At 45.0% G+C, this 22,655-nt stretch overlaps 1 protein-coding gene across 1 annotated transcript in view; it reads right to left on the reverse strand.

The window, feature by feature from the left end:
* Nucleotides 1-22,655, reverse strand: part of dgkg (diacylglycerol kinase, gamma) — a 185,372-nt gene that overhangs the window by 120,721 nt on the left and 41,996 nt on the right. The window contains exons 4-5 of the mRNA XM_085384270.1: nucleotides 15,251-15,401; nucleotides 2,970-3,233 (exon numbers count right to left, since the gene is read on the reverse strand). Coding sequence (XP_085240396.1) covers nucleotides 2,970-3,233; nucleotides 15,251-15,401 — 415 coding nt within the window. The remainder of the gene's footprint in view (nucleotides 1-2,969; nucleotides 3,234-15,250; nucleotides 15,402-22,655) is intronic.

Consider the following 22,655-nt stretch of genomic DNA (forward strand, 5'->3'; position numbering starts at 1 on the left):
TGTCTTCCAGCTGCATCGGATTCCTTTGGGATATCATGTCGGATGGTGGCCCTCAGTTTACCTGCTGGGTGTGAAAAGATTTTTTTTCTTTGGGTTTCACTCCTCCTGGTACTCCTGCCAGTTTTTCTCTCTCTCCACCTTGGTTCTCTGTCTCCTCTCTCTGCCTATCTGTTTGTGTGCTTTTGTGTGGTTACCGCACCTTTCAAACGCGGGATCCTCTTGGTCCCCACCTTCTGGCCTAGCACATCTGTGGCAATCGACTGACCTGCCCCTCATCTGGATATCAAAAGGCTCCCTTTGTTTTCCTCAAGGAGGATTTGTGAGTGTAAGTTGGAGAGAAAAGTCTGTTTCGTTATCGAGTCTAAAGACTGCTTGGACTGTCGGCTTGGATACTGTGCATAGAGACTGTAGATGTTTTTGTCTTTTTTGAAAGACTGTAAATAAACTCACTGACCTGCATTCTGAGTCTGAGTATGACACACTTTAATACAAAAACTGTGATAAATCATATTATTGAGAGGACATATTGTTGTCAATTAAATCTGATTAGTTAGTTTAGTTTTAGTTAATTTTATTTGCTTATATTAGGTAGCTTTATTAGCTCTAATTATTATTATTATTATTATTATTAAGGAGAACTATTTTTTGTGTTTTGCACTGTGGCCATGATGTGAGATGCATACTTTAACCCTGTTGCGATTTACATATCGAAATATATGTGCTGAATTCATTTTTTAGTCATTAGTTTTAGAACTGGAATTTTGAAATAAAATATGGCTACATCATGAATTCACTGATTCGAATCTATATCCTGATTTTTTTTTCTGGTTTCAGACAACAAGCTTTGTCCTGATTTGTCACCTCACCTGTTTGCGAGCTAAGCCATGGATGATCAAATAAATTAAAAAATTATTTCTTATAAAAGATGCAAAGGACAGCTCATGAGGAAATGTGCTGCTAACAGTATCTGCACTACACTAAGCTACACATTCCACACTACATTACAGTAAAATACAGTCAGTGCTGTTATTTTACAGTGCACATAGACTAATCTATAACTATGTGGTTTCACACCATAAAAGGTTAAAGCACTGTGCTGTACAGAAGGGGTTAAAGTGGAGGAACAGCGTTCCAGTACATGAGTAATTAAATCTGACAGGTCAATACAGGATCCTGTCAAGTGAGTTCATTTTTTCTCTGCTGCATCTCATTCTTGTGTGGTGTTCCTTCCAGCTGATGGAGTAACTGAGAAAACAATGATATAACAATGATACACCCTCAATGCACTGCTTTTTTCTCCTCACCCCTCTGATACATTCATGGTGGTCAAAGTTGGTTTTGTGGTACTTTATCATCTAGTTAGAGTGAGAATGTTTCTCACACAGCATATGATTTCCTTGTCTTTTCATACAGCTCAACAAATATCAACAAACACAAACCCATTTCCAGTGCAGTTTATAACACTTTGTATCTTGGTAGCTTATTCCAGGGAGACAATAGACATTAATGTAAGAAGGACAGGACAGGAAAGTGAAAGCCAAGGACTGAGCTGAAAGTGACGTTCAATAACCTGGAATTAATGTCTGAAATCATCTTTAAATAGTTTTGGATTTAAAAAAAAAAAAAAATTGGGTATTGGATGTACACATGATACATTGCTTTTTTCTTTCTTAATTTTTTTTATTAGGCCTCTTGTAAATCAAAATGTATGATCATTTTGTATTAGTTTACACCAAGAGCCATCAAGCAAAGATCAAAGTATATTTAAGGTATCGATGCTGATTAGATTCACTCACCAAGCCTTTTATACTAGCATTATGCTGCATAGAGCTTTTAAAGCCATGACAGCGTATGAAATATTTGCTTGTATCTTGTTGAACTCAACTGGCTAAAGCCACAAAGTGCAGAAAATCAGCAGCACAGGTCAGCTGACCACAGCCTGTACACAAAGTAAAAACTACTGGAGTTTACAATACAAGCTTTTACATTACTTATTTGTAAGTGAATCTTTTCCTCATGCTGCACCACCACAGTGTTCCCCCCTCTGCTAAATTCCACTTTAACCCCTGTGTATGAAATACAGGATTTACGGTATAACAGCGCGAGCTGCTTGCCATTGCACTTTTATTGAGCCCAGTGTAATCAGTAACAGACTCTAAAGAAACAGTCTTTACTAAAATCTAACCACATGTTGTCACATTCAAGCGCTTAAAAGGATGCTAAAGTTGACTTAAATATCCTAACACTATTTAACTTATCATTTAAACTGAAACATTTACATCTGCATGTCTCTCTGCACTAGTCAGAAGTAATTCTTTTATTATACTGTAAAAATGTATGCTGTTTAGGTTTTTTTTTGTTTTTTTTAAAATACTGTTTAGTTTGAGATTTTCTCATAATTTTTTGAAATCACACTTTTACATTACAAACTATATTATTTGTATGTTTTAAAAACAGATGGCTACATGATTTTTTTTTGTGCTCTTGATATGGTTGTGAGGAGCTGTGGCGCAGTATTATCACTTTTCCTTTCATAAACCACCAAAGAAATGAAAAAAGTCCTCCCTGTGGCATTCAGAGAGTATGATGTCTTATTATCACTGGTATTTAAGAGACTCCTGGGTGATTTGGCTGAAACACCCCCTAAACAAAAATCCATATTTGACCACAACCCTGAAGATTTAACTAAAATGTGTTTTGTTCTTTAACTAAGCAAGTTTCTTGTTAAACTGCTATTTGGAGTTTAAAACTGGAAGACTAAGGGACACAGATTTTTAAATATTTGTATCATACCCCTGAAGCAGATGTGTTCACTTCCTGATAAGTTTTAGTTTCCTGCCAAGACACACTTGTACGCCTCATGATTACCACTCATACCAGTATGATCTGTTGTGCTGTAATCACGCTGGTGAGAGGCAACTTTATAAGCCCAACAAAAAGAAGTAAAACAGTATTGTGGCTGATCTTACCTGGTGAAAGCTTAGGGGAGACTGGTGACTTGGCAGGACCAGGGTTAGGGGTCAGGGCATTGCTGCTGCCTTCTAAGGTTTTGACTCGGGTGCAGGGTGATAGGTGTGGCCCCCCAGGCGTGTGAGCCCCTGTCCCTGAACGCTGTGAAGAGGAACGAGATGAACAAGGGGAGGTGGTCGCTCCTGAACCCGCTGTGCTCATCACACTGGAGTGCTCTGGTGTGTGTCGGCTTATTGCAGACAGGATGCTTTTCCCATTCATCCCTGTACAGATTCACAACAGGGCAAAGGGGGATGGAACAGAAAAGAGAGATTTGAAAAGGGCATTTAGCAGAATAACAACAGTGCTGGATGAGGATGGTGGTTAATTGCAACGAGTAACATGAGCACAGCTGATAACTTCACAACAATAATCCAAATACAAATATCTCAAGTGCCTTATAGGTAAAGGAAGCCGGTAAGATGCTGCATTAAAACCAAATACACTCACAAAGCACCACTGTCATTCACCGAGCTACAGCCAAAAGACCATGAACTCACATCAACACAACATAAAGAAGCAACCACCAAGGGAGCGGGAGGCTACAGCCCGCAGGACTCTTGACCCATTATGATTACATCAATGCAATGATACAAGCTTGTTGTGGTACCTGTAATGGGAGCACAGGCCACTTCGGTCTGAATAGAGATGCCTGCATCGATGGAACGGGCTTCTATGGTCCATCATTGATTTGAGGGGAAAAAGACAGTGGTAGACGCAGCAACAGTGAGTGAACATCAGTGTTGATGGAGACCTCCTGATGCATATACTGTTCAGTATTTAAGAACAAAATCGATTCCCAGAAACCTTATCAAAATAAGAGCCTCATTTTTGGATCTTTAATGAGCACAGAAGTTTAACTGCACAATCAGTGGGTGCAATTAAGAATTCTGTTATATGTTCAGGTAGATATTGTTTCAAATGAGAATGCAACACAGCATCAGAATGCAACATATCACATGCAGTGAAACAGTCTTTATAAAGTTGTCCAAGGAGCATAGACTTGGGCAAATATGACTTTTCTTCTGACACAAATGATGAAGATGAAATGTACCGAAAAAAAACATGCATAACAATATGAGGCCATACCTGAAATCTAACCAGTACAGTAAGGTTATACCAGTCTACCACCAGGTGGTAGTGCAGGCTCTAACAACTGTGGGACTCTAAACACTGAAGCTGCCACAGACTGTACTCGCCAACCACTAAACTCGGTGATCAACCTCACACAGGTTAGGTTAATGTTATTCATTCATTTTTGCAAATATGATGAAGATAAAGTGAAGTTATTATGCTCAGTTACTGTCACTTGTATGCAGGCTTCCTAAGATGAACTCATGATGCATTTGCTCATGTACACACTGCTTGTTCAGGCCTTTGTACTTTGTACCCCCCAAAGAGGATAAACATGAATATACAAAGGTAAAGAGTAATTCCTTCACCCACACAAGAATACCTACTTTGAGAATCCTAAATGACAAACAATGTGTACCATGTTCTGCATGTCCTTCATTTTTTTTCCTAATTTTATAGTATTTTACCTATTTATTTGACCTTTTTATGTCTGTGTATGTCATGAATTTTTCAGTTAGTTTGTTTTATTTTAAGGTTATTTCTCATGTAGTCTATTGCTTTTGAGTTTCCTACCTTTGTTGTTTTCCCATCCTAATTTCTGATTTCGTGTCTGATTTTTTTTCTCTCCTTTTATTAAAGTATTAACTCTTTTTGCCTTTATAAGTTTATCAACTTGGTATCTTCTTGTCTCCTGATGTTTGGTTTATCAATCATCTTTTAGGACTTTCATTGTTGTTGATAGTCTGATTTCACTACCACCCTTCTGTGAAGCTAAGATACACGACACACACGTAATATGAGATTTTATTCTAAAGTAAATGGTAATGATCTTTTAATTTTCCTATCAAATGTGAAAATATGCTGCCTTTGACAGCTGAAAATTAGGATGGACATTTCCCAAAGTATTTTACGGGTAGATAAAAACTAGCTGTCCTGACTGTATCTCATGGGCATGCTACTTGTAAGACTCATCGTTCAGGCTGCACACAGCGAAACAGCCAAACTCCCACTGTTACCTGGAAGCAAGTATACCAGAGGCTTTAGGGTCCATGTGGAAAACAAATAAGACTGATAGCAACATTTGCTGTACTGCCATTTCTGCATTTTCAGACCATTACAAAAGACTAAAAGGATGACACAAAGACAGGCAGATGACAGGCAACCTCGGCCTGTGGACTGAGTCACAGCGCTGGGACTCACAGCTCCAATGCCACTACCCAAAGTGACATTCTCTCACTCACATTTTGCGCCTCTGCACTTGTTGCCTCTTACTTTTACAAGCTTTATAGCACATAAATAGACTCCTAATTCAGCAGTCCATCTGTCTCTTCAGCTGCTCTGCAGTCAGACGGGCAGATCTTGGTGCCTAGGCCCACGCAGCACTTACATGGCGGCAACGAGGCAGAAAGTGTTTACATACTGCGCAGAGGACAGAGTAAGTGACCCGGTGTGTCCCATAGATGTCTGTGCTCGTGTGTGCTTTTCCCCTTATCAGTGTGAAGTTAGTTTTGCGTCAGTGTTCATCTGTGCATTTTTGTTAACTGAGAACTTTTAAATATAGCCTAATTTGCAGATCGACAATGTGACTGGAGAGCCTCTCTGTCTGACCTTGTAATATTTCTTTTGTCGCTGACATCTTTAGTGTTAATTGAGCAACTGTTGTGATGTTTGTCAGATGGCATACCGTTATAAAGAGTACTACATCCCTATCTTCTCCTTTTCTCACTGGATATTTACCCAACAAGAGATTCTCAAATGACTGAATGATCAAATGCTTTGAACTCTGACATAATTGAACAACTACAGCTGATGACCATCTGACCACTGGTCAAATTTCAGCAAACATGGCTACTTCGAAACCTCTCTTCACTTGCTTGATGTTAACTCTATACAGTAATCTTGGCTGTAAACCTAAAAAAGGAAACTAAACAACCTGGTCTGACTTTCATATCATTGTCAATCTCTCTGTGGAGTCTATATTGTCATAGTATTGGTGTTAAACATGTTTGATAAAAGTTACAGCTAGGACTTAAAAATCTCTTTAAAAAGCGCTGTGAGCCTGGACAGGCCATAGGCTTAAAAAAATCTTATACAAAATCAGCTTAACACGACAGAACAGTCAGTCAGAAAGTGAACATCTGCTGACTGCCCTCACAGCTGATTCAATAACAATAACCTAACTAACCTGTGCGAGGTTGATCATGGAGTTTAGTGGCTGGCGAGTACAGAAGTCAGGTTTGTGCATTGTGTTTCCACAGGAGTGCTTTTTGATGCAAGGGATCATGCTACTTTCTAGTAATGGATACAGAATGGGTGTGCCACTAGAATCCATCACAAGAGATGACTGATATGTGTTCTCCCTGTCCTACAGCCTCCCATTAACATGCAGGCATCTAGCTACTGGCTGGACAAGGACAGTCTCATGGGCTGTCGGTTCCCATATTTTAAATTGGACCAACATGGCGGCTCAGCTTTCTCTTATACTGTGAAACTTGTTCACTGAATTAAATGAAAACATGAAAGGTATTTTTTTTTAAAAGGTATGGAAGTAGCGAATCTCTCTTTACTTTAAACTGAAAGTTGCTAGCTTAAAGGTTTTGGGGTTTTTACACAGGATGGTCAATCATGATGTAACCCCTGATAAAGTTGCCTTGATGTACAGTTGTAGTTGTCTTGAGCACACAAAGAGTCACAAAGTGCCCAAACCACAGACTGAATATGAAGATGTACAATAGGAAAGCTCCCATACAGTAAGGCCAAAATATCTTGATTGTACCCTGGTTTCAGTTTGTATCAGAGGTCATATGCTCTGCCCTTTCTGTTAGTGAGCAGGGCATGAATCAAACTACAACATATTTAGTAAACACATACACATGAAAAATAGTTAAAGTATTGTTTTCATTTGTATATAAGAATGATAAAAGAATGTTTCTCTACCCAAGCTTGTCATTTATTGTCATCAGTTTCAAACTATAACTGTCCTAACTGAGGTAAATATGAACCCGTGCAGGGGTTTTAACAATGTATTCCATGGTGATGGTGACCTCATAGGCGAGTGCTGCGAAAGTACCTTCAAAAACAAGATATGAAGGATCACATCAGTGTTTTAACATGTGAGAAGATGGTTCCCTTCACCAATAAAGAGAAAAAAGAAAACACAATCAATATCTCATTTAAAAGCGGTGTCTTGAGATATGACCTCAAGACACCTCTCCTGAACTGAATCAGGGATCTGATACAAGAAAACGTGGATAAATATGGCGATTTATTATAGCTATTGTCAGAGTTAGTTATTGTCTGCAGAGTAGACATGCAAACCTGAATGGAACAGCTGACAATGAGCAATAGTTGGTTATAAGCTAACATTATGGTGGCTAATGTTAGGCTTGAGTATCCTAAAATTTGCCATTTCCCTCTGATAAACAGTTTGTTTACATTCTCACCCAGTTAGCCAGCCTGTGTCTGTCCAACCAATCAGGGAGCTCCTTACAGAAAGCCGTGTGGCTAATTTGCATTGCTTCGGTATTTCAGAAATGAGAAAGCTAATCCAATAGCTAATATAATAGCTAATCCGTGAGCTAACAGGAAAGGTAAATGGGGAGTGAGGAGTGGAATCGCCATTTTAAATGTCAGAAATAAATGTTTGATTTTTAATCCATTTACTTATGTCTCTTTTTTAAATTGTGTTTTAAAAACAATTTTGAAAATCAGTTTTTTAATTGGAATTCGAAAATGGTTTTTGAAAGGAGGTTTTTATTTAGAGTTTAATTCTTTTTTTGTGAAATTCTTTTTTGATTTGAAGTTTTTTTTTAAATGGATTAATCATTCATTTTGAAATATAGATAGTGTTTTTATTTTAAAGCGTTTTGTCAGCGTTTATCTCGTTAAAATGACGTTAACATCATAACCGCATTAACGTGGCAAATAACAGTTAGTGAGTTAAGATAAGATAAGATAAGATAACCTTTATTAGTCCCACACGTGGGAAATTTGTTTTGTCACAGCAGGAAGTGGACAGTGCAAAAGTTATGAGGCAAAAATTAGAATACAATAAGAATAAATACAGTACACAACTGTACAGAATAGAATAAAATAAAATACTATATACAGTAGAATAAAATAAAATAAATATACAATAAGATAAAAATAGAATACAAATACAAATACTATATAAGTAGTTAGTGCAGATCGCCCCGTGCGTGGGGCTGCACGCCGTCAACGCGTTAGCGCAGTTAGCTCGTTAATGCGTTTGCATCGTGCAGCCCCACGCACGGGGCGATCCGCGTTAACCTGCTAACGGAGATTTGCCACGTTAATTCAGTTATGGCGTTAACGTCATTTTAACGAGATTAATGCTGACAGCACTATTTTAAATTAAATTTTTAAATAATAAATTACTTTATTTTATTCATTCAAACATTACTAATTTAAATATGACTTCGTAAATGAATTTAAAAATGCATAATTTGTTCTACAATTCAATATTCAAGCATAAAATTCTTTATTTCGATGTGTGTGGCTCTTGTGGTCCTCCATACCCGATATCCTGAGCTCCACCGACTCATCACAACTTTTACAGTGTCCTCTACAGTAACTACACATGGAGACCCGGCATATTGATAACTGAGGTAAATACTGGATTTAAAGCCTACACTCAGTGGCCAGAGTTCCTTGTCCGGTCTATAAGTCTGACGTCATTCGCCATTTCCAGGTCAAAACTCAGCTTCAGGCACAATTAATACTTAATAATAATAAACAATTAATAAGTCAAATTAATACTGTTGCATCACAGTTACAAACTGTGTAAATTCTTTTATCTTTAATAAAATGATGAGTGTGCCTGCTCTACCAGAGCATTAAGTTTAACATCCACGAAAACAGAATTTATTAAGTTTATGTCATGCGGCGGCTGTGTGAAGGTAAGAGAGGACCCAAATGCACGGCTCTAGACACACGGGGATGAACTCAAAGGCCGGTCTTTATTAACAGGAACATAAGAAGTCATACAAAACTATACTGGGAGCAACTAAAAGCTGAGGCGCTGGGAAGACACGGAAAATGCACACAACCTAGAGGGACGACGCAACACAGAACAAAGGGACACTCTGACATAAATACACAGAAGGTAACGAGGGAAGTGGGAACACACGGGGAACACAGCTGAAGACAATTACTCATGGCCGAGCAGGGAGGACACGAAACTGACGATACTGACACCAAGATGTGGACCTTAAACACAACACAGTACACAGAGATGAGCACGGAGAGAGAGGCAAAGAGAGAGAGGCAGAGAAGAAGGATGAATACGAGGGGATGAGGAGAACACAGAACACATAGGATGGGAACACGGTACCAGAGCAAACACCACAATAAAAACATGGACACAGGGGGGAATCCAAATACCAAACCAAACAATCCAATGGACATAAGAAACAAAATACAAAACTACAGAAAAACTAAGAACACTGGGTCAAAATGACCCAGGACCATGACAGTACCCCCCCCTCAAGGGCTGGCTCCAGACAGCCCAAACACAGGAAAACAAAAACCAAACATAAAACGACCCAGGGCGGGCGGCGGGGGCCCAGGATGGAGGGCTCGGAACAAAAAACAAAAACGAACAACAGAAAACACAGGAGCACAAGACCAAAGGTCAAACAAAGTTCAGGGGGCCGACCCAGAGACCACAGGCACAAGAGTACACGGGTCACACGGTCGGGGGGCCGACCAGGTGGGCGGCACAGGCGACAGAGCCGGTCCGGAGGCTGGCCGTGCGGAAGGCAGCGGCGATGGCGAAGGGGGGGACGACGACGGAGCAGTTCAGGGGGCCGACCGCGCGGAAGGCGGCGGCGGCGGCGAAGGAGACGACGGAGCAGTTCAGGGGGCCGACCGCGCGGAAGGCAGCGGCGGCCCTCCAGTCTCAGGCGTGCTGGCCATGGCCTGGTGGGCACAGGACCAGTCGAGGCAGGACCAGACGAGGCAGGACCAGACGAGGCAGGACCAGACGAGGCAGGACCAGACGAGGCAGGACCAGACGAGGCAGGACCAGACGGTGGCGATGCGGGGGCCGGACCAGGCGAAACACAGGCTGAGGCTGGACCAGACGAGGACGAAGACTCGGAGGCTGGACCAGACGAGGACGAAGACTCGGAGGCCGGACCAGACGAGGTTGCAGAGGCTGAGGCTGGACCAGGCGGAGCTGCAGAGGCTGAGGCTGGACCAGGCGGAGCTGCAGAGGCTGAAGGCTGAACAGGCTCCTCGGGCCCTCCAGCTGACGTGGCAGAAGGCTGAACGGGCTCCTCGGGCCCTCCAGCGGAGACAGGTGGCTGAACGGGCTCCTCGGGCCCTCCAGCGGAGACAGGTGGCTGAACGGGCCCCTCAGACCCTCCAGCGGAGACGAGGAGGTGCTGGCTGGGCTCACTGGAACCCCCAGCGGACGAGGTAGATGGCGGCACGGGAGCCGCGGAGTGCTGGATGAGCTCATCCGAGCTTCCAGCAGGAGCCGATGTAGAGCCAGAGAGAATTGGGACCCCGGGCTCAACGTTAAGCTGGCTAGAAAACTGCACTGCTACGGGGAACTGGGCCAAAGGTTCAGGTGCGAGCTGAGCTGCTGGACACACGGGGACCTGAGCTGCTGGACACACGGGGACCTGAGCTGCTGGACACATGGGGACCTGAGCTGCTGGACACACGGGGACCTGAGCTGCTAACGGTGGAGAAGTAAATGACTGCACAGGGGACTGAACTGATGTCTGTAGTAACGGTGGTGGTGAGAGTGGAGTAGGTGGTGGAGTTAATGACTTCACAGGGGAATGAACTAGAGGTAGTGACGGTTGTGGTGCTGGTGGTTGAGTGGGTGACTGTGCTAAAGGAGGCTGCACTGGGGACACTGGAGACTGCACTGGGGACACTGGAGACTGCACTGGGGAAAGCAGAGCTGCAGGAGACTGCGCTAGAGACTGCAGTGATGGTTGTAGTGGAGGTGTGACGGGTGGAGGAGTGGCTGAAGTGGCTGCGGGTCGGGCGGCTAATGGCTCAGCTACAGAGTGTATTAATGGCAGGGTTATGGGTTGAATGACTGACTGAGGGGCATCCTGTGCCGCTGAGTGCAATGATGGGTGTGGGAGCGGATGTAGGACAGGTGGCAGTGTCAGTTCCCCTGGGCCTACAACGCAGTTGAAAGGTGCAGGCACCTGCTGGACACCAGTCGCTCCCACCTGAGGAGTAGGTACAGGTGCAGAGACTGGCTGGGTCCTGGCGGGCCCCACCTCAGCGGTTGGCACAGATTTCGGCAGGGACTGGGCGGCTGCTGTCCCCACCCGAGGAGCCGATACGGGTGCAGGGACCAGCAGAGCCTCAGTTGACCCGGAAACCGGAACAGGGACCAGCTGGGCGCCAGCCCCCCTCACCTGGGGAATTGAGACAGGTGCAGGTGAGTGCTGGGCCGCAGCTATCCCTAGAACACAAGGGGCCTGGGAGGCGGGCCTAGAAAGAACAGTCTGCAAGAGATCGATTCCCTGCCCTGAGTGAGCGGATGAGGAACAGCGCTCTGAATTCGTAGCGTTAAGTGTACTAAAGCTGTGGCTTACAGGCACTAATGCATCACCTTCAGTGTGTACAGACTCTAGAGAAATGTGATCAGCTGATGCACCAACAGTCTTAGAGCTTCTTTCTTCGGAGCTAACCGTACTTATACTGACAGAGGAGGGGTTAATAGCCGATGTAAACATAGGTCTGTGCACCGGAGAGGCAGATGAAACAAAGTCTTTTACCACCGGATCGCCGGAAGCAGTAAACCTAGGGTAAACAGTGGTGGGTGTAGAGCCCCCTGACTCAAGAACATTTGAATCAGTACATACGTCAGAATGGACAATCCCCGGGGGTGATGGCTCAGAAGCAACGAGCTGGAGTCGAGCTATCACAGGAACATTTACAGTCTTGGATTTTACTGTTTTACCATCTAAGGGGGCAGGTAGTAAAGCCCCAGGGGTGAGCTTAACTGCAAAACAATCATCCTCAGCAGACACACAGGTAAAGGGCACAGAAACAGGTGTCTCTAACTCAGGAAATGCTGACTTCGAGTTTTTAGACCTAGGAAACAATAGCGAAGGATGATCTTTCTCGAATATGAGTCCAAACGTAGGAGAAACTGTCTCTGAGTTGACCCTCCGGGCAGTACAATGGTTCATAAGAAGTTCGGGTTCAGATTCAACGTTTACAGACCGTGAGCCTTTAGCGTCTACGGCAAGAGTCACAGAGTTTGCATTCCTGCATTCAGAGTAGTGAGAACCAGCCTCAGAGTGAACAGAGAAAGTGTCTTTGTCACTCACCCCAGCCGGCTGCCCAGTAGTCCCGGAATCCGACTGAGGAGAGGACCGGCGACGGCGTCTCCTCCTTAATGAGGGAACGGAGGTGACGGGGGAAACCGGTGATGATGCGGGGGTGACGGTCTCCTCTTCATCATCCGACCACATCGCTGCTAGGAGAGCAGCGGGAGAGCGACGGTCAGAGCTGAGAGGGGATGGAGAAGGGCTCTGCGGCAGCGGCGCCAAAAAACCCTCTCGTTTTAGCAGCTGCTGTTGCGACACCGAGAGCCCCGTCTGCTGCTGCGGTACCGTCGCGGCGAGCTTAGTTTGCTGCTGCTGCGGCGGCTGATGGGCGGAGATCTCCGTCTGCAGTCGCTGTGGCGTGGAATCCCGGGAACGGACACTGTCTGCCAGCTCACGGGCTTGTAATGCCTCCTTAGCTCGGCTCAATTCGTCGATAAAGCCTTCATAGCAGGTGAGCTGCTGAAGGAAAGGGTTTCCCTCGATTATTGCCTTTATGGCGTTTATGGGTGTATGTCCGACGGAAATCGTCCGTGAGTCCGAGGCGTGGGTTATTCGTTGCACCAGACTCTGTACACGGAGAATATCTCCCTCACGGGCGGAGCCTGCTGGGTCCATTTCGTGGTTGCGTCGTTCTGTCATGCGGCGGCTGTGTGAAGGCAAGAGAGGACCCAAATGCACGGCTCTAGACACACGGGGATGAACTCAAAGGCCGGTCTTTATTAACAGGAACATAAGAAGTCATACAAAACTATACTGGGAGCAACTAAAAGCTGAGGCGCTGGGAAGACACGGAAAATGCACACAACCTAGAGGGACGACGCAACACAGAACAAAGGGACACTCTGACATAAATACACAGAAGGTAACGAGGGAAGTGGGAACACACGGGGAACACAGCTGAAGACAATTACTCATGGCCGAGCAGGGAGGACACGAAACTGACGATACTGACACCAAGATGTGGACCTTAAACACAACACAGTACACAGAGATGAGCACGGAGAGAGAGAGGCAGAGAGAGAGGCAGAGAAGAAGGATGAATACGAGGGGATGAGGAGAACACAGAACACATAGGATGGGAACACGGTACCAGAGCAAACACCACAATAAAAACATGGACACAGGGGGGAATCCAAATACCAAACCAAACAATCCAATGGACATAAGAAACAAAATACAAAACTACAGAAAAACTAAGAACACTGGGTCAAAATGACCCAGGACCATGACAGTTTAATGGAGTTCGAAGTCAGCAGAGAGTTAGCTTGCTAGTTTCAATCTAAACATGATGTACCATGTTCTGACCGAGGGACTTCCGAAAAATTAAAACGTACAGCTCTGCTATCACTTCCAACAGAAATGAAGACAGAAAAGTAAACAGCAGTGACCTTTGTACGGTTACTGAAGTTGGCCTAGCTGGTATATAATGATGCGCTACGTGGTGGCTAGCTGCACAGCTATGTTAGCATAATATGAACACAGTGAAGCTGGAGGATGAACGCTAACTTCTTTCCACTCGATAAAAGTTAACGTGAGGGTTCCCGATGGTTAGGGACAAATGCAATTGCACAGCAGGATGCTGTAAACGGACCAAACTTCAGTCAGGAGAACAACTTAGCTAATCCATCCACAATACGAGGTTAGTCATTAATTTACTGCTGCAGGGACTGGGCTGTAGTTACATCGTATGGTTTCAAAAACTGAGCTTTAAAATGTGTTTGCCGATGAATAGTGGAAATAACAACCAAGAGAGAAAGTGATCAGAAAGTGATCACCGATTAACTCTAACAAGATGCAAAGCATTACAACATGTTAAAAACACAACAGCCTCAATAAACACAGAGTAGTTTGGACCCAAAAGCAGGGTTCATACATCATCACTTAACAACCGGATGTTGTCCACTGCAGCTAGAATTATAAACTTGAATTAGACAGGGTAAGAAAACATAACTCTGTTCACAGCAATCTGCAATCTACTGACAAATAGTGGTGAGATTTTACAAACTAATGCTAATGTTAAAGCTAGACAGCCAAAAGCACAACCAGTTTAGGAAGTAGAAAGGTAACTAATTCGTAGCTATGAAGGAAGCTAGCTAATGAACTACACATCATTAGAATGGTGTGTCCTCCAACCTGAAGCAGTGCATATATGTATATATTATTTGCTCTATTTGGTTAGGTTTAGGGATATGGCAGCTTTATTATGTTTGGAAACAGGTCAAGGTTTTGATTCAAATAATAACATATATGGCATCATGGTCACAATTATATAATTATCCTCAGCCTTGACCTCCTATGGTTGATCTGATATCCTCGTGTTGGTGTTGTTCCCAGATCATCATACTAAATGTTGTTCCAGGATCAACATTGCAAGTGACCAATCAGAATGTTGTGACGTCATACTTTTGCGACTTCGGGAAAAACCGGCGTAAAACGAAAAACTGTACTTAAGCTGCGTAAAACCGCCTCTGTCCGCCGATCAATGGACCCTGACCCTGACCCTTTAATAAACAGTAAGCAGAATTGATATTGTCCTTGCAACATTGGAATTTCATAAATGCACGAATGGCTTGGCGCGCAAAGGAATAACGTCACAACAATGTGATTGGTCACTTGCAATGTTGAACCTGGAACAACATTTTCATGATGGTCTGGGAACAACACCAACACGAGGATATCAGATCATCCGACCTCCTATATCTGCACAGTTTGTTACCCTGTGTTACCTCTAATAATGTAACAGTATTACCCAACTTCCCACATCCATTCCCACTAGATGCGTGGGGTGAATATTACTGGGATGAGTATTATTTAAGACAACAACACAAGCAGCCTACCCAATAAGCTCGTTCCTGCCCGAGACTGGTCTGGAGAACAGCCTCCCGTCTTGCTCTTGAAGGAAGTAAAGAGATGTTGACAAAGCTCTTCTGGTATGTCATTCTCCAAATAAGTCACCATGAAGAGCTGGAAGCCCTCATAGTCAATAGGCTGCATGAGAAAGGAAAGGGCAAAGATGTTAACAGACTTACTGATGGACATGTATACACCAATACCACCACCCATGGACAGAAAATGTGATGGGGTTTCCAGCTTTAGTTGATCTGACCTGAAATGAGAGTCCACAGTCGTGATTTGGAGTGCCATGCCAGTATTTTCTTAAACAGTTCAATGTAAATGTGGTATCAACTGACCATCACATCTTTAAGCTTAGTAATGACTGAATGGATGTACTAGAAGCTGCATCCAGAAAAAAAACCCATTTGAGCTTGGAGGCCCAATGGCTTTAAAAAGAATGTAAAGAAAGATATATATACACAAAAAATATACACAGTAAAACATGTAATAGTCACATTGCTGAATACAGAAATGTTATGTTGTGTCATGTTAATGTACACACACACACACCCACAGCTTCCCCTGATACAGCAATATGATGGGTACATACTAGCACTGAACTCAACAGCCCCATGGCCTTTTCCCCTGGCTGTGTAACAGATCATCTGCAGCGGTAAGAGCGTGGTCATGTTATGTTAGTGGACAGAATGTGCATGCAGTCTGCTGACACAGACACCACACAGCATGCAGAGCCCACCGGGCTGAGGCTTACTTGGTTGAGAACGTCTTGCTTCTGTTTAACATTTGGAACAATAAAGAGGAAATGGGGAGGGAGGAAGGAGGAAGAGTGAGGGAGGAGTGGGTAAAAGAAGAAAAGGAATTAGCTTGTTCGTGTGAATCTTCAGTGCCGATGGTAGTGATGCTTTCTGACTAGGACAACTTTGGCAACATTGGTGTACCATCAAGCAGGAAGTCAGGCTGAAAAAATGACAAAAGGAGGTACGGTCTACTGGAAAAGGTCACGGCAACCATGGGCAGAGTTTGTGCGAGTGACAATGGCATTTTTTAGAAAAAAATGGTTGTAAAAATAACTATATAATCAGCTTTTGTACTACTCATCAAATGAAAACATTACATTTTTAAGTTTGCATTAACAAGCTTCTTAACAGGTAGTCTCATTGAGGTCAAGATCTGTTTTTAAGAGAGACATGTATACAGAAAAAAGACACCCAGCTATGTAATAAAACCAATCATACATGATCACAAATAAAGAAAAAGTCTTTCAACTCTTTAAAATTTTTCAGTGAAATCAGATAGTCAAGTTTCATAGTTTTTGCAACTTTTAACTAACTAAGTAACAGCAAAGGATTTAAATCAAGATTTTCCAAGTTCAGTGTGAGTGTGAGGTACAGCTAATGTTAAGGGGTCCTGTGATCTGATATTTTAAGTACTATGTTTAAATTCAGTCAAGGAACAGAGGTATGCAGGCAATCTTTGCAGTTGAGCCTTGTAAATAAACATCATGCAATGCTCCTTGATTCACTAGGGCAGCCATTCCCAGGGATGGGAATTTCCATACCAGAAAATCCCATGGGGCACACTGAGCCTTAAATCTTCATTCTTATCAAAATACAGGAGAAAATGATGTATTTCCTTAAAAAAACACATAAACCAAACATTAGCCAATAGTGGCTAAGATAAGATAAAGTGACAGCCATCAGTGGCCACACTGTTGGCTATCAGTTGCAAATGTTACCCACTCGTATGCAACGCGTTAAAGCCAATTTACGACCCACCTGCAGCTGGGACACAAACAATACAAGGGCTGTACAGTTAAGCCAGACTAATGATTAACATCGCAAACTATCACCTCCTGTTGCTATTTTTAAATCAATTTTATATAAATACATTTATATAAACATGTATGTGTACATACTTCTCAGTACTTTTAAATTCAGGTATGTTATTACTGTGGCCCACCTGCAGTACCTTCATGGCCCCAGCCTACACTTTGTAATCACTCCAGTAGCACGTACTAGCCCACCTTTCCATGTAAGGTGTAATGGTGACTAGGAAAAGAATTGCCTATTTATGCAGACAAAATTGTATAGTGATTTATGTTTATATAAAAATCCAATCTTTGGGTGTAATTTTCTTGTTTCTATAGATTTGCCAAATCAGTGGCATATAAAATAGTGTCTGCATAAAAATGTACATTACAGTTTTGGGTAACACTGATAACATTGTTTGCGTACACGGTGAAAAGAAGAAGTCAAAAAAGATCTACCTGTGTGTTTTTTCTCATAAAATGCCACAATCTACTGAATCGAATGTTTTTGATGGATCTATCAAAAGTGCAGCACAATACTGATGATCAAGCATTTCCATACTATTGTTACGTACACACACACTGCAGGCATTGTTCTGCGACATGATCTAAAACCTGTCTGCTATCACTGTAAAATGTTATACACTTTAATTGCCCATTATCTAGGGCTTTAGGACTAAACAGTTTTAAATAGGGTGGTAATTAGTTAATAATAATAATAATAATGGATTGCATTTATATAGCGCTTTTCGGGGCCCTCAAAGCGCTTTACAATTCCACTATTCATTCACTCTCACATTCATACACTGGTGGAGGCAAGCTACAGTTGTAGCCACAGCTGCCCTGGGGCAGACTGACAGAAGCGAGGCTGCCATATCGCGCCATCGGCCCCTCTGGCCCTCTTCCATAGTTAAGTGACTAGGGTCATTACTTTTATCGAGTAGTAAGACCTGTGCAGCTTTCCATATTTAAAAAAAATTGGCTGTAGAAAGTGTTAAATTACAAATAAGAGTTATAAGTCTAGCGATCAGATCAGCACTGAGGTGGAGGAGGGATGGATCACCAAGTTTACTGTAGGCGTCCCTATGATTTATCAAGTCAAAAGAGAATTTGTTTTCAGTTTTGTATATCTGGTGGACAACATATAGAATTAAAGATGCTTTTGTACACAACCAGTGCTTATAAAACTAATTCCAAGTCAAGCTGAATTGATGATTTAAATCTATATGACTTCTAGTTGTAAAACTGATTTTCAAAACATTTTTTTTGAAGCAGGTGAATCAAGTGGACAACGTTGCAAAGATATGAAGGAGATGTTACAAAGATGTTTCAAAGATATAATATATATAATATATATAAACTAGATTTTGGCTTACAATAGTCTAATACAGTAACATATGTGTAAAATTTGGACAATAACATGACAGACGGTTTTTGGCAGCTTTATAAGATGACTGAGAACTAAGGGTTGAAATGTTATTTTATCAAAAAAAAAAAGAAGTAGAAGGGGTTTATCAAGGATATTGTTAAAAATTGGGCAGAAAAGATAAAATGCCTGATTGTTTTCAAGAGTTTTCAGGATGCTGTCTATTGATCTTTACACGTTTTTTGTTTTTTTTTTGAAAGCAAAACCACTTGGTCTAGAATTTGGGCAAGGCATCTGAGGAATCATCTGTTCATAATAGTTATTTTACTCATATATACTGTACTGCTGAAAAACCCTATATAAGACGGAAAAACTAGCGTATTTCTTGGAGAGTTGTCAACTGCTTCTATTAGTTAAAACAATGTTGTTCAGTGATGACGAGTGTCCGTACTTGAAAGGTTGATCATTCTGTCGACCAAGCTTGGTGTCACAGGCTGGGTCTCTGGGTCTTATTTTGTAATTTTGAAGTTCTCATTTTAGTTTGGTGATTATAAGTTTGTGTGTTATTCTTATTTCGGGTTTAGTGGAGGTTTAGGTTAACGATTACTTATCAGCTGTCTCCTTGGTTTCTGTGTGTCGTTCCTTGTCTAGACTGTCATGTGTTTTAGGTCTGTTAAGCTTGTGTTGTCATGTGTAAGTCTCCATGTTTCCTATTTTATTTTGAAAAGGGTCTGGTGTTCTGTGTTCATGTGGTTAGTTTTACTCCCCCCTGTTTCATTCGAGTCAGCTGTGTCCTCATGTGTCTCCACTTCCCCTGATCACCACATGTGTGTATTAAAGTCCTCAGTCTTCGTGTGCTCAGCATTGTGTTGTATGTGGATCTTACCCTTGTTGTAGAAATCCTAGTCCAGTTCATAGTGTCTTAGTTGAATCATAGTTTCACAGTCTAGTTTGTTTTCTCGCTTTGATTTATGTTTCATGTATATCAGCCGAAATAAAGGCTCGCCATTTGTTAGTATTAATTCTGTTCCTTCGCCTGTGTCCACACCTGGGTCCTCCATACACACTCCACCGTGACACTTGGCTCTAATCCAGCATAGGTGCTATCAGAAAACAGCAATTGAGACTGCAAATTAAGGAGTCGGTGTCATGGTCCTGGGCCATGTGGGCCCAGTATTCTTAGTTCCTTGTATTTTTGTATTTCGTTCCTTATTTAGGCCATGTTTTCTGAGTTGCCCTGTTGTGTTGTTCCCTAAGTGTTTTCCCTTCATGGCTTTTACCCCCTGTGTGCCCCTCTGTGTATCTGTGAGCCCTCGTCTCTCCTTATGTTTTATTCCATGTTTCCCCAGCCCGTTATGTCTGTGTTTTCCCCGTGCTCTCTCTCCTCCTGTCTGAACCTCTGTGCCTGTACATGTCATGTTCAGTTCACCCTGCCCTGTCTCATTATGATTATCAGTGTCACCTGTGTTCCCCGTGTGTGCCCACTTTCCTCGTTTACCCTCTGTGTATTTCTGTCTGAGTCTCCCTCTGTTCGGCGTCGCGTTCTCCCTCATGTTGTGTGTGTTCCTCCCTGTGTTTCTTGGCGAGCTTTGTATTTAGTTTTCCCAGTTTAGTTTTGTATTTCCTACGTTCTGCCGTGCCAGCATTAAAGCTGTGTTCTTTAAGTTTATCCCCGTGTCTGTGAGTCTGCATCTTGGGTCCTTCTCCTGCCTGCCACACAACGAACCATGACAGAAGAACGCGACCACGATATGGACCCAGCGACTCCTGGCAGAGACGTAATACAAGCGGTGGAGTCGTTATGCTACCAGTGGAGCCGAAGCTCTAGTAAGGAGGAGAGGGAGGAGTTACTTTCCTCGTTGGGGACAAGCGTCACGGTTTTTCCCTGGTTATGGGAGGCGCTACCCCCTCTGATCTCGGACTTCCTCCGCACCATCCTCCCAGCCTGCCCTCGGCAGCATCAGCGGTCCGGTGTGCGGACTGCGTCACCACAGCCCCGTGGCCGCGCAGCCTCCCCTCCGCCTGCTGTGAGCATACAAGTCGGCACGCTGAGGTTCGCCACGGCACCACACTCCTCTACGCTGGCGCCGTCCCTCTACTCGCCGGCTTCCACTTCGCTGTCGCAGCTCAGTCGTTCACCTTCACCGCCTCGACCGACCTACCCGTCCTCCGCTTCCTATCTGGCACGGATGTGGTCAGAAGACGAGGAGCCGGTCGCCACAGAAATCGAAGTTTCATCCACGACCACCTCAAAGAGGAGGCGGCGTTCGCGTCGCCGTCGCCCCGCGCTACGGCATGTTTCGCCCTCCAACGAGCCACACGAGGATGCGGGGGAGGTCATGGATTTCGACCTGGAGGAGCGGCAGCGTGCAGCATGCGATCAACTGGATGAAGAGCTCCGGTGGAAGCCGTGGCTAGCTCCTGACTATGAGGAGATCTTCCGGGGAACCCGCCTGGCTCTCGGGGGTCCCCTGAGCTTCCAGGAACTCTCATCTACCGCTCCATCAGCACCCAGTTCACCAGCCTCTGCGACGCCGCCCGGCGCGCATGAAGCGCCGTTGTCTGGTTCATCGGGAGCTGCAGTCAAGAAGGAACGGCGTTCACGCCGCCGTCGCACCACCCCACAGCCGGACATTCGGACTCCTAACTCACCTGCTGTGGTGAGTGAGGACTCTGTGTCTTTTCCAGACATTATGACTGTTCATTCAGGAGCTGTGTCTTGTGTGGCGGAGGTCAAAGCGAGCTGCTTATCGCCTGCGCAGCCACCCTCAGTTCAGTTAGCTCCCTCGCAGCCCCCCTCAGTTCAGTTAGCTCCCTCGCAGCCCCCCTCAGTTCAGTTAGCTCCCTCGCAGCCCCCCTCAGTTCAGTTAGCTCCCTCGCAGCCACCCTCAGTTCAGTTAGCTCCCTCGCAGCCACCCTCAGTTCAGTTAGCTCCCTCGCAGCCACCCTCAGTTCAGTTAGCTCCCTCGCAGCCACCCTCAGTTCAGTTAGCTCCCTCGCAGCCACCCTCAGTTCAGTTAGCTCCCTCGCAGCCACCCTCAGTTCAGTCGGCTACCCTCCTGGAAGCCCCCGCTGCCTGGTATTTTCAGCATCGGCATCTTTTCCCGTCAAGATTTATCGCTAAATCATTCGATCCTCCCTTAAGAGAGAGACTGCATCCTCGCTGCCTTCACCCCAGTACACCAGTGTCACCTGGGTCTCCAGTGTCACCCCCAGTTCAGTCCCCAGTAGCTCCAGTGTCACCCCCGGTTCAGTCCCCAGTAGCTCCAGTGTCACCCCCGGTTCAGTCCCCAGTAGCTCCAGCGCCGCCTGTAGCGCAGGCCCCAGTAGCTCCAGCGCCGCCTGTAGCGCAGGCCCCAGTAGCTCCAGCGCCGCCTGTAGCGCAGGCCCCAGTAGCTCCAGCGCCGCCTGTAGCGCAGGCCCCAGTAGCTCCAGCGCCGCCTGTAGCGCAGGCCCCAGTAGCTCCTGTAGCCCAGTCCCCGATAGCAGTACGGTCCGCTGGTCAGCTTAACATCCAGCCAGGGGTCTCAAATCTCTCTGGCTCTGCATCAGCTCCTGCTGGGAGCTCGGATGAGCTCATCCAGGACTCCGCGGCTCCCACGCCGCCATCTACCTCGTCAGCTGGAGGGTCCGAGGGGCCCGTTCAGCCTCCTGTCTCCGCTGGAGGGTCCGAGGGGCCCGTTCAGCCTCATGCCTCGTCAGCTGGAGGGTCCGAGGGGCCCGTTCAGCCTCCTGTCTCCGCTGGAGGGTCCGAGGGGCCCGTTCAGCCTCATGCCTCGTCAGCTGGAGGGTCCGAGGGGCCCGTCCAGCCTCATGCCTCGTCAGCTGGAGGGTCCGAGGGGCCCGTTCAGCCTCCTGTCTCCGCTGGAGGGTCCGAGGGGCCCGTCCAGCCTCATGCCTCGTCAGCTGGAGGGTCCGAGGAGCCTGTCCAGCCGCCACCTGCGACCGCCTCGTCGTCGCCTGGTCCGGCTGCATCTGCCTGTGCTTCTGCTACGCCTGGGCCAGCCTCTGCCTGTGCTTCTGCTACGCCTGGCCCAGCCTCAGAGTCTTCGTCCTCGTCTGCTGCAGCTCCGGCCTGTGCCTCGTCTGCTGCAGCTCCGGCCTGTGCCTCGTCTGCTGCAGCTCCGGCCTGTGCCTCGTCTGCTGCAGCTCCGGCCTGTGCCTCGTCTGCTGCAGCTCCGGCCTGTGCCTCGTCGGCTGCAGCTCCGGCCTG

The sequence above is a fragment of the Rhamphochromis longiceps genome, linkage group LG16 (assembly GCF_057381845.1).
Source record: "Rhamphochromis longiceps isolate RC_006_pf linkage group LG16, R_longiceps_female_GT1.1, whole genome shotgun sequence".
Lineage (NCBI taxonomy): Eukaryota > Metazoa > Chordata > Actinopteri > Cichliformes > Cichlidae > Rhamphochromis > Rhamphochromis longiceps.